This window comes from Hippocampus zosterae, chromosome 7 (assembly GCF_025434085.1).
Source record: "Hippocampus zosterae strain Florida chromosome 7, ASM2543408v3, whole genome shotgun sequence".
NCBI lineage: Eukaryota > Metazoa > Chordata > Actinopteri > Syngnathiformes > Syngnathidae > Hippocampus > Hippocampus zosterae.
The window spans coordinates 19501219-19514977 of NC_067457.1; the positions used below are offsets into that span (position 1 = coordinate 19501219).

At 44.3% G+C, this 13759-nt stretch overlaps 1 protein-coding gene and 1 long non-coding RNA gene across 3 annotated transcripts; one reads left to right on the forward strand and one right to left on the reverse strand.

Moving 5' to 3' along the window:
* Window positions 1-5771: 5771 nt before the first annotated feature.
* LOC127604849 (uncharacterized) lies at window positions 5772-11969 on the reverse strand. The gene is made up of 3 exons (XR_007963429.1): window positions 11875-11969; window positions 9933-10049; window positions 5772-6257 (listed from the first exon to the last, which is right to left on the reverse strand). It is a non-coding gene; the product is annotated as an uncharacterized LOC127604849 (long non-coding RNA).
* LOC127604846 (cytochrome c iso-1/iso-2-like) lies at window positions 9914-13689 on the forward strand. Of its 2 annotated transcripts, none has more exons than XR_007963425.1 (3): window positions 9914-10075; window positions 10551-12243; window positions 12540-12716. XR_007963425.1 is itself a non-coding variant. In XM_052072180.1 (3 exons), exons 1-3 carry the CDS (start codon window positions 12140-12142, stop codon window positions 13065-13067), a joined length of 432 nt encoding a protein of 143 aa, XP_051928140.1. In that variant the 5' UTR covers window positions 12092-12139; the 3' UTR covers window positions 13068-13689. The 2 variants fall into 2 exon arrangements, 1 of the variants encoding a protein (XP_051928140.1); XM_052072180.1 differs by lacking the exon at window positions 9914-10075 and adding an exon at window positions 12916-13689 and having other exon boundaries at window positions 12092-12243; window positions 12540-12715.
* The last annotated feature ends 70 nt before the right edge of the window (window positions 13690-13759 follow it).

Here is a 13759-nt window from a genome sequence, read left to right on the forward strand (position 1 = left end):
CTTCCCATTCATCTGTCCGTGCCGCTTTTGTGCGCCAGACGGATGTTGCCGGGGCCGTCTCCGCCATCCCGACGTCTCTCCGCAGACTCTCGATGAGAGATGCGAAGAGGGAAAATGGCCCGGTTTGCGTGCAATTCTCAAAGTTACCCCGCAACCCCGGTGACTCGGGACAGATTTGTTAATCGTATTATCAGGTTACGGGGTGCACAAAAGGTTTAATTGTAACATTGTGAGACTAAGTTGAGGAAGGCCCTTTTTCTCTGCTTCAGCATCGCGCAGCGAGTAACACACGAAGGAATTTCCTGGGGCGAAATTGCGAGCTCAATCCCATCCAACACATCGGTGACCGTTGACAAATTTGGTTGAGCGCACGACAACTTTTGGAGCAAATTTTTTTTTGCCATTTGATTCAATTTCGCACTAGGGATTTTACTTGACGTTCTCGTATCATCGGCCGCGCGGTATATCGCCATCGCAACAGCCTCAGTGACGGACGGAGATGCACACCCCGAGTAGACTTTCCTCCCTACCCTCATAAAAGCACGCCTCTTATTCCCATGACCTTCCGTGCCTGTTGTTTTCCCCTCGCCACGCCCGGTACACCAGTCCTCTTAAACAAGGCTCGCCGACCTACACAGGGAAGGTTGCGTCGGGGACGTAAACGAGTTGTGTAACGTCTGTGAAGTGAGTTAAATGAATGGGGAGCGGATCCATTTTGTGTGCGGCGGCGCGAGCGCGAGTGTTTATGTATGTGTACGGCTATAGACGGCTTTGACGGGGGCTTAGAAGCCCAGGGGCCTCTCCTCTGTCGTTTTATTTAGCAAAGGGAGTGAAATACAGGCCCGGTTGTCAAGGTGACAAGGCCTTGACACCGCACTCGCTAAACCCTCACCGGGGAAATACATGAACACGCATACACACGCAGACTAAACTATCCCTCCCTTTTCTGACTCGCCACGCGCGCTTTCTCCGCAATTTGTTGAAAGTGGCGTTTGGTGATCCTCTGGCGATTGCAAGTTACATTCCCCGCAGACATTTTGCACCTTTGGTTCATGCTCGGACAAGTTCCGAAGACGTGCATTCTACCACTCGTTCGGTGTGTGTGTGGGGGGGGGCACGGGGGTGTTGAGAGTGAATCGTCTCAAGCCGGGAATCGCACGGCGAAGGAAGGCGAAAGAAAATGAGAGGAGGAATGGAACGAGCGAGAGATAATTTTATCATTTTAAAAAACGAGATCGGTCAACTTTAACCGCCATGAAAGCTCTTATTTATGGTTTTTCTCTAGGTAGTTTGTTTGACAGCGGGGCAGAGGAGCGCCGTGTCACCCCTAATTTACTGAATAAAATCTTTGCCGACACAACGTAAACGACCGGTCCTCCGTGGGGACCCGAAGGCAACCAAGCACGTCAACTATTATCTTTTGCAGGCATGTGCGAAGTCTAGGAGCTGGGCCATTCTCTGACATATAAGAAGAAAGACAATTTGACACTGCCCGTTTTTATTTGGGTGTGCCGGATCACACGGGGAAACAGCCGTGTACCTAATATTTTGGCCTGTGAGTGACTGAAGGAATGTGAAATCATAGCTTGGTATTTTCTGCCAGTTCGAGACAGAATGTAAAGCGTGTTTGCGAAACAGCTTGGACAATTTCAAAGCTTGCAGACACAGGCGGTGGCCATTTTGAAAATGACCCTTTTCAAGTACGGTCAATATAAAATGAGGAATCTAAATACATCTTTGGGAGCGAATCACAACATGACTCGAGTCATACTCGAGACGCCCATTTTAGAACTTTCGGCCCGCACGGGTACAGCTCAGGAAAGACTCGACCGTGCCTTGAACGACCTGACAAGCGATCCCGTCGGGAGTTGAACGTCTGCATTTTCAACAGTGTGCCATTTCCTGGATCGAAAAGTGGTTTTGGTGTCAGGCGCACAAACCAGAATTTGTAGTGCCGATGAGTAATTAGACTTCCTTTTTGTGTTACGATCGATATGAAGAAAAAAAAAAAAACAACATCCCAGGTCAACTAAAATGGTAGCTGTCGAGATTAATGTAGCGTCGAGGGAGGTGCAAAAAGAACATCTGAAATGTGGAAACGAAGAGCCTGCTCGCACTGGGATCAATTGAAAACGTCATACAGCACCATAGAAACTTGACTTTTGTTTATCATCTTTCACATTGCTTTCTGGAACATATGAGGCCATAATTGCAATTGTTCCAAGACAAACGTTTCAAACTCGAGATGAAGCCGCACTTGGAGTCCAGGCGTTAGTCTTGGATTCAAATTAATTGCTCGAGTGTCAAATCTCATTTGGATCGGGTCGACGGCATCTCGCGTTGGTTTTGAGACAGAGTTGCGGTGGTGCTCGCCCTTGTCGATCAAAATCGACTACCGTATAGTGATAACAGCAACGGGCTAATTTCCCTTCCTGGTCTACGCAATGACAAGGAAGACAGAAAGAAAAACACGGACGATGAAGATACTGGATACTATTAGAGACAAATATGGAATGTACCAACACTTTGGTGGTACATTCCGCGTGTGGAATCCATTTCCTCCCCACCGTTACTCACATCTGCTCTTATAGTCAAAAGTTCACACGAGCGATTCTGCCATCTTGGCTTTGTTCATCACCTTCACGTCATATTTCACTGACCTAATTAGTCCCATCGATAATATGACGCTAATGTCAAACAAGCATGATTCCTGTTTCACTTTGGGACCTCTGGGGGCTCCCGGAGGTAAGGGGGTCCCCCCCATCTCCCACTCACTCTCGCCGTCCGAGAGCAGATGGGCCCCGGCTGGGCTGGGGCGGCGTGAATGAGAAGCTATTGTCTCTGGATGTGGCGTCGCCGCTTAGCGCAGATGGCTATTGTACCTTTTGTTTTCGCTGACTTTCTGCGCGGCCACGCACCGGCTGCTGTCTGCTGCGGTGGGTGGTAGCTCGGCGCTCGCTCTCATTAGTTTCTCTCTCCCCCTCCACCCCCCACCCCCCCCCCCCCCAATTTGGGAATTATTCAAACGTGACAATTTCACCGGTTACGTAAAGGACGTCGACGTATATTTTTGGAGACGTGTGCACAAAACTGTGGTGATTTGCGACTCGGATTTCAATCCTGACCATTACGGTGCCGTCGTCACCGAGCGATGAAAAACAAGTTGTAAAAAGCGGTCGCCGATATTTTATCAGTGCATGCGATTAAGCAATGAGCAGTGCACGGAGAGAGTGCGGCGAAAAATGTGCCGTCACAGCGGTTAGTCCACCTTATCAGCTCACGTGATGGCGATATCAGGGGGTGTGGGCACAAATGCTCTGGCAAGACGTTGGTGGACTGTGGCGGTTTTAACCATAATTATGATGCAAGATTTTTTAAAAAAATAATAATTTGAGGTCACATTGTACGTAGTGCTTTGTGCGTCCGCCTACCGATGAAGAGAAATCTGTGTTTGAGTCTTTATTGGAACGTCTCTATGTCATCCACATGAACCCTTTCGGGGACAGCGGTTCCTACAGTGGACAGCCTGTCATGTTATCAGGTTGCAGGTCATCATTATTGGTGCATGAAAGGGTTAAAAACATGCTCGGGTTCATTGCAGGGATGTTCAATACCACTTTTTTTTTTCCCGGATCGATACCAGTACGAGTAGTCACCGACGGACCGATACCACTATTACTTTTGATCCACAACATTTCGATCAAAGCAGACATTGTTAGTTTGATGGATGAATTATTTCTCCCCCCCCACCCACCCAACTTACGCTGACTGCTGACATTGAACACATTTTTTACATTTACAGACTTTCAGAAACTCGGCAACCAAGATGTCTGACTTACGCGCACGTATCTACAACAGCATGGAGAATTGGACGGATGCCACTCCAACTGTATGACAAGCATGTGTATGTGCGTCTATGCGTTAGCTCCCTCTTTGTGTTGTCATCTTCAACTAACCGCCAAAAGCCGCGTCCTGGTGTCACCCCCCCACCCACCTCCCCGCTCCACTAATAGCTCATTTACTGCTCAAATCTAGTCAGATGCCTTAACGAATCCGCACTTGCATGCTAACGCAGACCTTGGATGACCTCCCTTGCAAATGTGCCCGTAGCATACCGGAATGTTATCACTGCTTGATCTCGTCATGCTAGGTGGGAGTAGGGATGGGGGTGGGTGTTCCTTGGTGTCCTGGGGGGGCTTCAGAGTGTGGCTAAATCCCCACCAGAGACAGTCAGCCTGTCTGGCTGGCAGGCTGGTACTTCAACAGCGCGTATTTACAACAACCTCTGGAAGAGGGGGATCCGATTACCGCACGGGATGTATACAACGCATCAATCAGCGGGCGGACGCGTGGGCAGGAGGGGGAGAGGCTGTGATGGTTCGATGTTGTGGTGGTTTTATGACCGTCTGTAAACCTTCACACATACCTCTTATTAGTGTGCATCGCAAGGACGCGCACACAAAACGCACAAGGATTTTCTTGCGGGTCCAGAGTACAACCTGGGTTTGCCGCCTCAATCTTTCCCTCGGCTCGGATCAAATGCGACGGCCGGCGACGAAAGATGAGGTCACTATCCCACAGCTGTCCCGACCACTCAACGGGCTGCGCGGCGCGCACAGCGGTTTGCGTGTATCTATGAGCGCAAAACGGTGCTGCTGAGGTCAAATTGGACTCTGCCTGACTTTCCCTGCAAAACTCTGGGGACCCAAAACAGGCCACGCTGAAAGCTCTGATCCAGATCGAGTTGCCTCATATGAGCTGCAAACAAGCACACACACACACGCAAAAAAGCCCAGCCTGCCAAAGTGAGCTGCCGGGAACGGCATGCACAGAGACTGGGAAAAGTGGAGGAAGGAAAGAGGGGGAGAGGGGGGGATTTTTACAGTCGGGCTATGACACACACACACACACCATCAGACAAAAAAAGATCACAAAAGTGCCCAAACACTCATACGCAAATGTGTGTGGATTAATACTACAGATTGAAACTCACTATGATAAGTAAAACACAACCCCCACCCCTAAAAAAAAGTTATGAATGTGAATTTATCAGCATACAGTTCTAAGTTCACAAGAATAAAGTCAGTATCTTCCAAGAATTAACAAGTTACGCAGGATGAGCAAAAGACGTTGCGATACACGGAAAGGGGGGGGGGGGGGGAAGTCACAATATTTTCAGAATACATCAAAAATCAAACGCGCTCATACGCATCTTTTAAGAAACACGTTAGGTTGGCATCTTCAGGCTTAAAGGTGAAAATGTATTTGCAAGTAATTAGTTCCACGGTTATTATGCACAACATTTAATACCCAAGGCAGGTCTTCCAGAGTCACTCATGCAATTCTAAATACTGATGAGGATCCCCCTGACCGAGTTTTATGTACCTTTAATTGAACAGTTTCAATCTCTCAAGCTCGTATATTTTTACGAACCGGTATGCAAGATTCAAATCATATCGCCGTTTTCCCTCCTTTGTTGACCGCAATTGCGGCTCATGGCGGACGCGGCCGTCACCTTGATGGTCATTCTCAAGGCGGCATTGTTCTTGGCCCAAAGGTATTCGGATTGATCAAAAACCGGACTATCGGCAATGGAGAAGCCGGTTAATCATTAGGAACAGTTTTTTTTTTCTTACCCTTGAACTTTGTTCGATTGCTCGAACGAGTATTTACTATTCGACCTGACGTTACGCTGCTTAAATGATAACGATAACCAAAGCAGGAAATGAAAAGATGGTCAAGTGCAGACGTCGAGCGATTAAACGCAGCAATAAGTACACATGACGGCACCGTTAATGTAACATTTAACTACGGAGTTGATTTATAAGCTTCCTGGAGAAGAAACATGAGTATGAATGTTGTAACTGCACGCAGCGGCAGGGAGCCTGGTTTGCACTTTGATATTCTCGGTCCTCTTTAAAAGGCTGCAACATGGGCCAGCATTTAATAGTCGTCACTGATTTCGATTGGGATTTTCAGCAATGTTAAAAAAAAAAAGAGAGAGAGAAGATCACCGTGATCGGTTTTTCAGTTATGGACGTTTGCCGCATGTGCGTACAATCACAATTAAAACAAGAAATTGGAGTATTGGGTAAAGTACCGATACCAGCGGTATTTTTTACATATCGGGTACTCACGGCGGCTACGGGTACCAGACATCGATACTTTATGACAAAGAAAATCTGACCTTGAGTACATCCTCCTCGGCAGCGGTGGGGGCGAAACTGCGGCAGTCTGAGACGGTGGCGAATTATCACCTGCGCCAGAAAAAAAAAATTGGGGTCAGAATATTTTGGGGGTTTTTTCTCCATTGTGTTCAATGAAATTATAGATCTCAAAAGTTCGATCGGTATCGGGAAATGGACAATCATGGGGGGCTTCAGATTGACTTTATCCATCTTTGTGGTTTAGAGTCATATTTACAAAGACATTTAGCTTTTCAGGACTACTGTAATTCGTGTTTGCTCCCAATCGAATATTCCAAGAGAGGAATTTAATTCATGGTGTCACATTGCAACTACATTGGTGATATTGAAGAGCCTGAGATGACACAGATATATCAAACTAAGGAGGAAGCAATTTTGAATGACTGAAGAGCAACCTTCGATTGATTTATTGAACAGCACAAATTGTATTGGCTTTGCGAAGGTTACTCGCTTACAATACAGAAGACGTTTTTGTTTTTTAAACTGGTTATAAAATTTAGGAGAGGAATTTAATTCACAAGAGAGTGAATCATTTTCACTGCAACTTTACATAGCATGATTATTAAACCCACATGCTTCACAAATGGCATTTGGTGTATTATTAGTGCTAATGTTTTTTCCCCCTCAATACGAAAATAAGAGGGTGAGATTTGCTGCGTTTTTTTCCTCATGTTTTCACCCGAATGCGTTTCCTCTCTGGCTGCTTTGCTTTCGGCGCTGTGCAGAGTTGGGCTGCGCGTCAGGGAGGGGTTGGAGGTCATAGCGTGGCGCTCTGTGTGGGTGTTGAGGTGCCCTTTGACCCTCTCCCCAGAACCTACTGAACAGCAGCCAGAGAGAGGGCCCAAAGGTCAGGGGGGAAACACCGAGGGAAAGAGCATTTTCTCAACATGTTCAGCGACTCGCCGTGCCAATTTGTGCTTCTTTTCTCCGTCCATGTTTTTTTTCTTTCTTCTCAATCTACCCTCCCATCATTGTGCTTGAACACATAATTCTTAAAGCAATAAAACGCAATAAAAAAGACGCTTTAATTCTAATTGACACCGAATATATACCAAACAGAGCCGTGAAAGGTTTCCAGGGCCCACAGACCATGAGATCCCTTTGAGCAATTACCATCTGAATATAGACATTTTCAGCTCTTACTTGTTTATGTTCTTCCCACCCAACCTATCTTGAGATCGCTGTATTTCATAATTAGCGAGATAAAATAATTATAATGGATCTGATAAGTCTTGTCTTGGGAGATGACTGTATTTGGTCACGTAATTTGGCATTTGAAATTTAATATCGTACCCCAAAATATATTCGTGTGGCTATATGCCCGTTTTTTGTTTTTTTGTCTCACACCCCAGGGCCCCTTTTTCTCCTTCAATCATTCATCCCATCCTCCACCTCCTCTCTCTAATCAAGGGTCATTTGCTCAGCTTCCTGCCTGCCGCATCTGGAATCGTCCTTCCTGATTGGTTCACTCTTTCGAACATCATGATTGGCTTAAATTATTCGCGCCGCCTCCCCCAAGCGCTAACCAAAAGACTTGCTCCTTTTCTCGACCGAGCCCTCATTCGGGGCGGTTTTCGGGGCGGGCACCGCTTTACTCTACGCCCCCATTCGAGGGCGCGCCTCCATTGGTTACATAGCAAGAGTGCGCCATCTGCTGGACGACAGCTGCACGACATTTTTTTCAGGTTTGAAATCTGGATAATATTCGATCATACGTCGTCTGAATCCATTTCATTTTTGAGAATACATTTTTCAACGCATGTAAAAAAAAGACCTACGAGCCTAACCCAGGGGAAGCAAACGACAAAATAACCACATTATGTAATCATTTTTCCAGTAAACTCAGCAAGCGCATTTTTGTTCACCAAAATCAACTCGCTCAAAATGTTATTGAGGTGTTAAGTTTGTTCTTCATATCATATTCATATGATGTTCAAGATTGTCTGTAAACAATTAATTAAAAAATCTGTAAATTCAGTCACACATGAAACAAAAGCAGTGAAGCAGTGCTTTGCTGGCTGTGCCAATGGGTTGTATGGCTTTCTTCCACACCTAACTCATTCAAGCACGTCATTACAGGCCATTCTTTTGTGCATTAAAGCACAAAGTATGAAGTAAATTGTCCAAAACGTCTTGGCTGGCAAGATGAAGCGCTTGGTCACCTGACTGAAAAAAAAAAGCAAGAGTGGGACTGACTGGTATCAGGTTTTAACAAAATGGACTCTTATTTGGTGTCTTGGATTTGGATGATTTTGAGAGGGTTACATATTTCAAACTGAGGCTCCATCCAATAGCATCACGGCACTGACAAATATTACGAGCCTTCGACAGCATTGGGGCATCATTCCATATATCACGTTGGGGGGCTCCTGCAGAAATGGATGTGATCATTGATAAAACTATAAGCTGCCAAAAGCATGTGATTGAATGCACCTCAGAGCTGTACACGCGGGCATGTAAAGTGCTTTGGCGATGACCCGACTGATGTCTAAAGTGAAGGGGAGTATAAACCCCGACATAAATCAGCACAAAAGGGAGATAACCGCACATTCCCACAAATCACCCAACAAATCCGAGGGTGTCCCCGCTTCTGGAAAGGAATTCTGGGAACGCTTCCAGATCCCCGACAAGTTAATAGCTGAGGGCGACCAAACGTCATACAGCACATTGAGGTTGCCTACATTTGCTGACCTGTACTGTCTATCTGCATTATATTTGGAACGATACTCAAAACGCTCTGGGTTTTGTCCACGGGCGACACGAAAATATTGAGATTTCCCCAAAAAAAGACGCGGCATTGTAACAATTAAAGGGTGTACTTCATATCCAGGGTGATTTCTAGCAAACAGACAGGTGGGAGTGGTGCAGAGGGAAGAGGGGGAAGAGCGCAAGTAAATGACAAGATGAAAAGGCCACTTGGGAGGATGGCGCGACATGTACATTAAAAGCATTAGGAGGAGGAGGAGATAACAATGGCAGTGCAGAAGGTCTATGGGGGTTGGGGGGGTGCTCTGAGAGCTCAGTTCGAGAACAAAGGGAGAGCTGGAGAAGCGCTCCGTGGACGCGACTATGAAAAACCGGCGGAGATGGCGCCGTAAATCTGCAAGCCCTTCGTTCAATAAGCCAAAGAAGGGTCGAAAACAGACTGGAGCTAAATGACTCGAAACACGGCCCGAAAAAAAATAAAACAATTCAGAAAAAAGCAAGTTTGGGTCATGGAGCAGAAAGGAGGGCTCGCTATGGTAACGCGGCAAACACAAAGAACCAAATAAAAAATTCCTAATCAACCTTGCGTCTCGCATCGCTCTCATTCTTTCTGCGTTGGATGCGAATGCGGCAACGGTGCGCGCACCCTGTAAACTCTCTTCATCTGTCTGCCTGACAGTCAGGCAGACAGATGAAGAGAGCTCCCCAAACAATTCTCACCCTTCAAGCAGCTCTCTCAGGTATGACCTCATTCTATATGACGGAACATTAATAAAGGCCACCGAGTTCATTCATCAGCCCAATTAGGACATTCCAATCCCGTTCTCTTTGATATTATCCTCGCCGGATGAGTCGTCGTTCAAGAATGCGTTGAGTTGAAATGAGGCTTCCGCATGTCATTTTGAGCGGGTGACGTGTTTCGTCAGTGGCCTTTATTAACAGAGGTCAGTAGCGGTCAGTGAGAAATTAGAGAGGTGGAATTGACGTCTGCAAGGGTGAAGATGGTGACGGGAATCTTACTGTCACTTCTCTTGATGCTGGGAGGTTTTGACACCGAGACCGCATCCAACCCAAAGGTCAGTAGGAAATCCAGCTGCTGTGGCAAAGACCCGCAGAGGTGCAATCAGCGATGGCACACTGGAAGGACGCAGACACACAATCAGGTAAGAACATCACACGTGTCACATATTGTGTTCGTGATACGGCGCTTGTTTATTTGTGTCGTGTTAAATTATGAACGTGCGGTAATACAACAAGTAATCATTTCCATGATGGATATATCAATTAAATCCCCTTCCTTGTAGCACAAGCCTGGAGTTTCTCTTCCTACACTAACTACATTTTCACACTGTTCATGATTCCCTCAGCCGACTCCAGGAAAACAATTTGCAATGACGGACCACAATTGCAATCTTGGCTTCATCGGCCTTGAATGCATTTTTTATCACCATATGTTCGCCAGATGTTTTTTTTTTTAATTGATTCAATGAAATAAAGGCTGAAGTTGTTTACTTGACAGTTGCAACAGAAATACACAGAGGCTGGAACAGGAACTGAAAGTGTAATTTGAGTCTTAAGATGAAACATTTTGGAACTAACCCAAATATATCTTTTTGTTTTTTGTTTTCGTGTCCACAGAAAAAAAGTGAAGCGTTGAGGAGTTTAGACCTAGAGCACTTCAAAATAGATGTGGTCCCGACCACAAGTGAAACGAGCCTCCCTGCCGCTGTTGGGCTCCACCCTCCTGATGCAAAACCCCTCCACCTGCTCAAAAACATGCCCCAACGCTTTGGTAGACAAAGTGTTCCTGATGATGCAAAGTCACCTCCCAACAGCCCCCAAAGGTTTGGAAGATCCTCGGAGGTGATCCCAAAATGTGCCAAGTGTGTCGGAGAGATTCTGAATCCAGAAGCACGTCAAAGATGGACAAGAAACATTCTGTGTTGGAGGCTTCTTCGAACATTAACCAGTGCCAAGTTGTGGGAGACTTGCAATGGTAGGAAAATCTAAAGGCTATTCATCACATTTTTCTGTTAAAAAAGAATGTTTTTATCCAGCACTGTCTTCAAGTTTCTGACTTGTGGAAAACATTCTGCTCATTAGTTTACAAACCCTGGCAGAATTTGTAAGAGATTCACTTTTCGTGAAATTAAACATTTATATCATCATTGATTATATGAACCAGCCAACTCAATTTAGTCTAAATAACATGCTTGAAAATATTTGGTCTTAACTTAAAGGTCTGTTTGAATGTTATTTTGAATCTGTTCCTTTTAGCGTATATACTGTAAACCTATATACACATTAACAAATTACTTTTTCCCTAAAGGTTTGAAGAGTTTCACTTCAGCTCTCAAGAAATGGAGATGCAGACAAAAAGACTCCAAGAAATCATGTAAATGATGCAGAGTTTTAGTGCAAGTGTAATCATTAAATCATAGTAAGAGGCTCTGGGTAAAGTTATATCATTGTGATATAAATAAAGTTGATAACAGTATTAAACAGTCTGAAATACTTTTTGCAGGCGTTGATGACTGAGGCACAATTGCAGTTGTATTTTTTTATTTATTTTTTGTTATGGCCCATTTTCTTTCATATGAACCATCCGTTGATGCCTTCGAAAATAGTTGCTTTTGCTTCCCTCTGCTGGTTAATAAAAATAATGCTGCAAAATATAACAATAGCGCTAGGGTAGTGTTAGGTACACAACTGGATGTACAGGTACTTCCTTCTTGTGACATTGACAGACTAGTCCAGTAAACGTGTATATTTTCCCTTTTTTGTCTTAGTGTCTTATCTGTAGCAAGATAAATTTGCTCGCTAACTTTGTAGCATTTTGTGTTTGTCGAACATCCCCCGAATTAACGGGAGACAGCCAACTTCTTCTGAGTCGGTTTACATTTGAACATGTTGCGCAGGTTCTTTTCACTTAAAAATCGATGTAATTGGCTTGGAAACTTACTTCAAATGTAACCAATTATCCACCATCGCCCCAGAACGCCTCAAGCTAGATTGCATGCCGCCGGCAACAGACAGGTGGCAAGTCCCCAAATATGACGTCATAATAATGCGGAAGAGCTTCGATTTGAAACAGGTAAATAATTACCGGTAGTGACTTTGTAAAATAATGTATTATTAATAATATTTTGTATTAGTAGTAGCAGTAGTATTAATTTAAAATTAACTTTCACCTGGCCGAGTCAACCTGACAGACACTCTCCTGAAATATGAGACGGTTAGTTTTGGAGGGTTGGATGACGTCAGAAAAAAAAGTCTTGCAATTTGAGACGGGTGGTGCCACTTCTGTCAAGTTCAGGCTGCGAAGAGAAAGGTAAGGATTTTTAATCTTGTTTACCGAATATTGTTTTCTGTTTAACTTTTGTGTGCATTATATACATATACACAAACATACCCAAATGTCATGTACAAAGTACATATTGGTTCCAATGTATATCCATGTGTGGACAGCTAATGAACATTATGAAGAAGAACTCACAATATTATCTCAACTAGTAACCAGTGATTGTTACCTAGGTGTATTTTAATTTTTTTGTCATCTTATGCACGATCTCTCACACACACACACACAAAGAAAAAGGCTCTTAATGTAACTTGCTCTCGTCCCAGTGCGGCTATGGGGGACGTTGCGAAAGGGAAGAAGGTGTTTACATTGAAATGTGCCCAGTGTCACACTGTGGAGGAAGGAGGAAAACACAAAGTGGGGCCGAACCTGTGGGGTCTGTTTGGCAGGAAGACAGGACAAGCGCCCGGGTTTTCTTATACACAGGCAAATATTGACAAAGGTAAGACCTCTCCTGATTGTTCAATGTACAGCAATACTTTGAGCAGTGGGAAGAAGTGTTTTTTATTTTTATTTTTTAGCATGTGTGACCGTCTTCAGCGTTGCAGGTCTGAACAGGCAGAGCGGCTCTTGTTGCAAAACTTGATTACGCATACTTTTCATGACCAGCATGTAAAGGAACGCGTGTGACTGTTTTTCTAGGGATTATATGGAGTGAAGAGACTCTGATGGTCTACCTTGAAAACCCAAAGAAATATATTCCCGGAACCAAGATGATTTTCAGCGGTCTGAAAAAGAAAAAAGAAAGGCAGGATATCATTGCATATTTAAAGGATGCCACTTCACCCAAATAGACACACAAGAGTTGTGCTTGTATTCTATAGCTGTGGACATCAGTTTGATAGAGATTGTGTTGAACTGCAATATTAAACTACTTCCTCTCTTTCATCAGTTATTTCATACTTTTGAATGAAACTTTACAAAGGGGCAGAGTTCCTCAGGTGTCCTTCTTCGAGATGTTTACAGTACTTCGACTTCAAACCCTTTGCGCTTTTGTTTCTTCTTGCATAAATTGCTACATGAACACATTTTCTGTTGCTGTTTTTTTTCTAAATCTGTTTTATTGCTTGAAGGCCTCTTTCTTTCTTCTTTGTTCCATTTATTGAGGCTGCATGTCCTTATTTATTTGTATACATTGATACTTTAGACACAGACAAGATAAATGCAAGGCAAGCTAAATTTCATCAAAAACAACAAAAAACCATGTTGATGGGGTAATGAGCAAAATGCAATTGTGTGAAACAGTTTGTCACAACAATGTAACCGTTTTTTAAATTCATGCTCGGCTTTATGAAACATGCACTTCTGTAACCGGGTCCTATTACGTACACAGATAATAAATGACGGACTTAATTTTCAATGAATTATGTCAAATAATTTGCAATGCAATAAACTGTTCTGTTGAAGTCTGATAAAGTGTTTCTTCCCCTCTGTTTTCTACTCCTCAACAGTCTGCTAATTACTCCTGAATGTGACGTGGACTAAC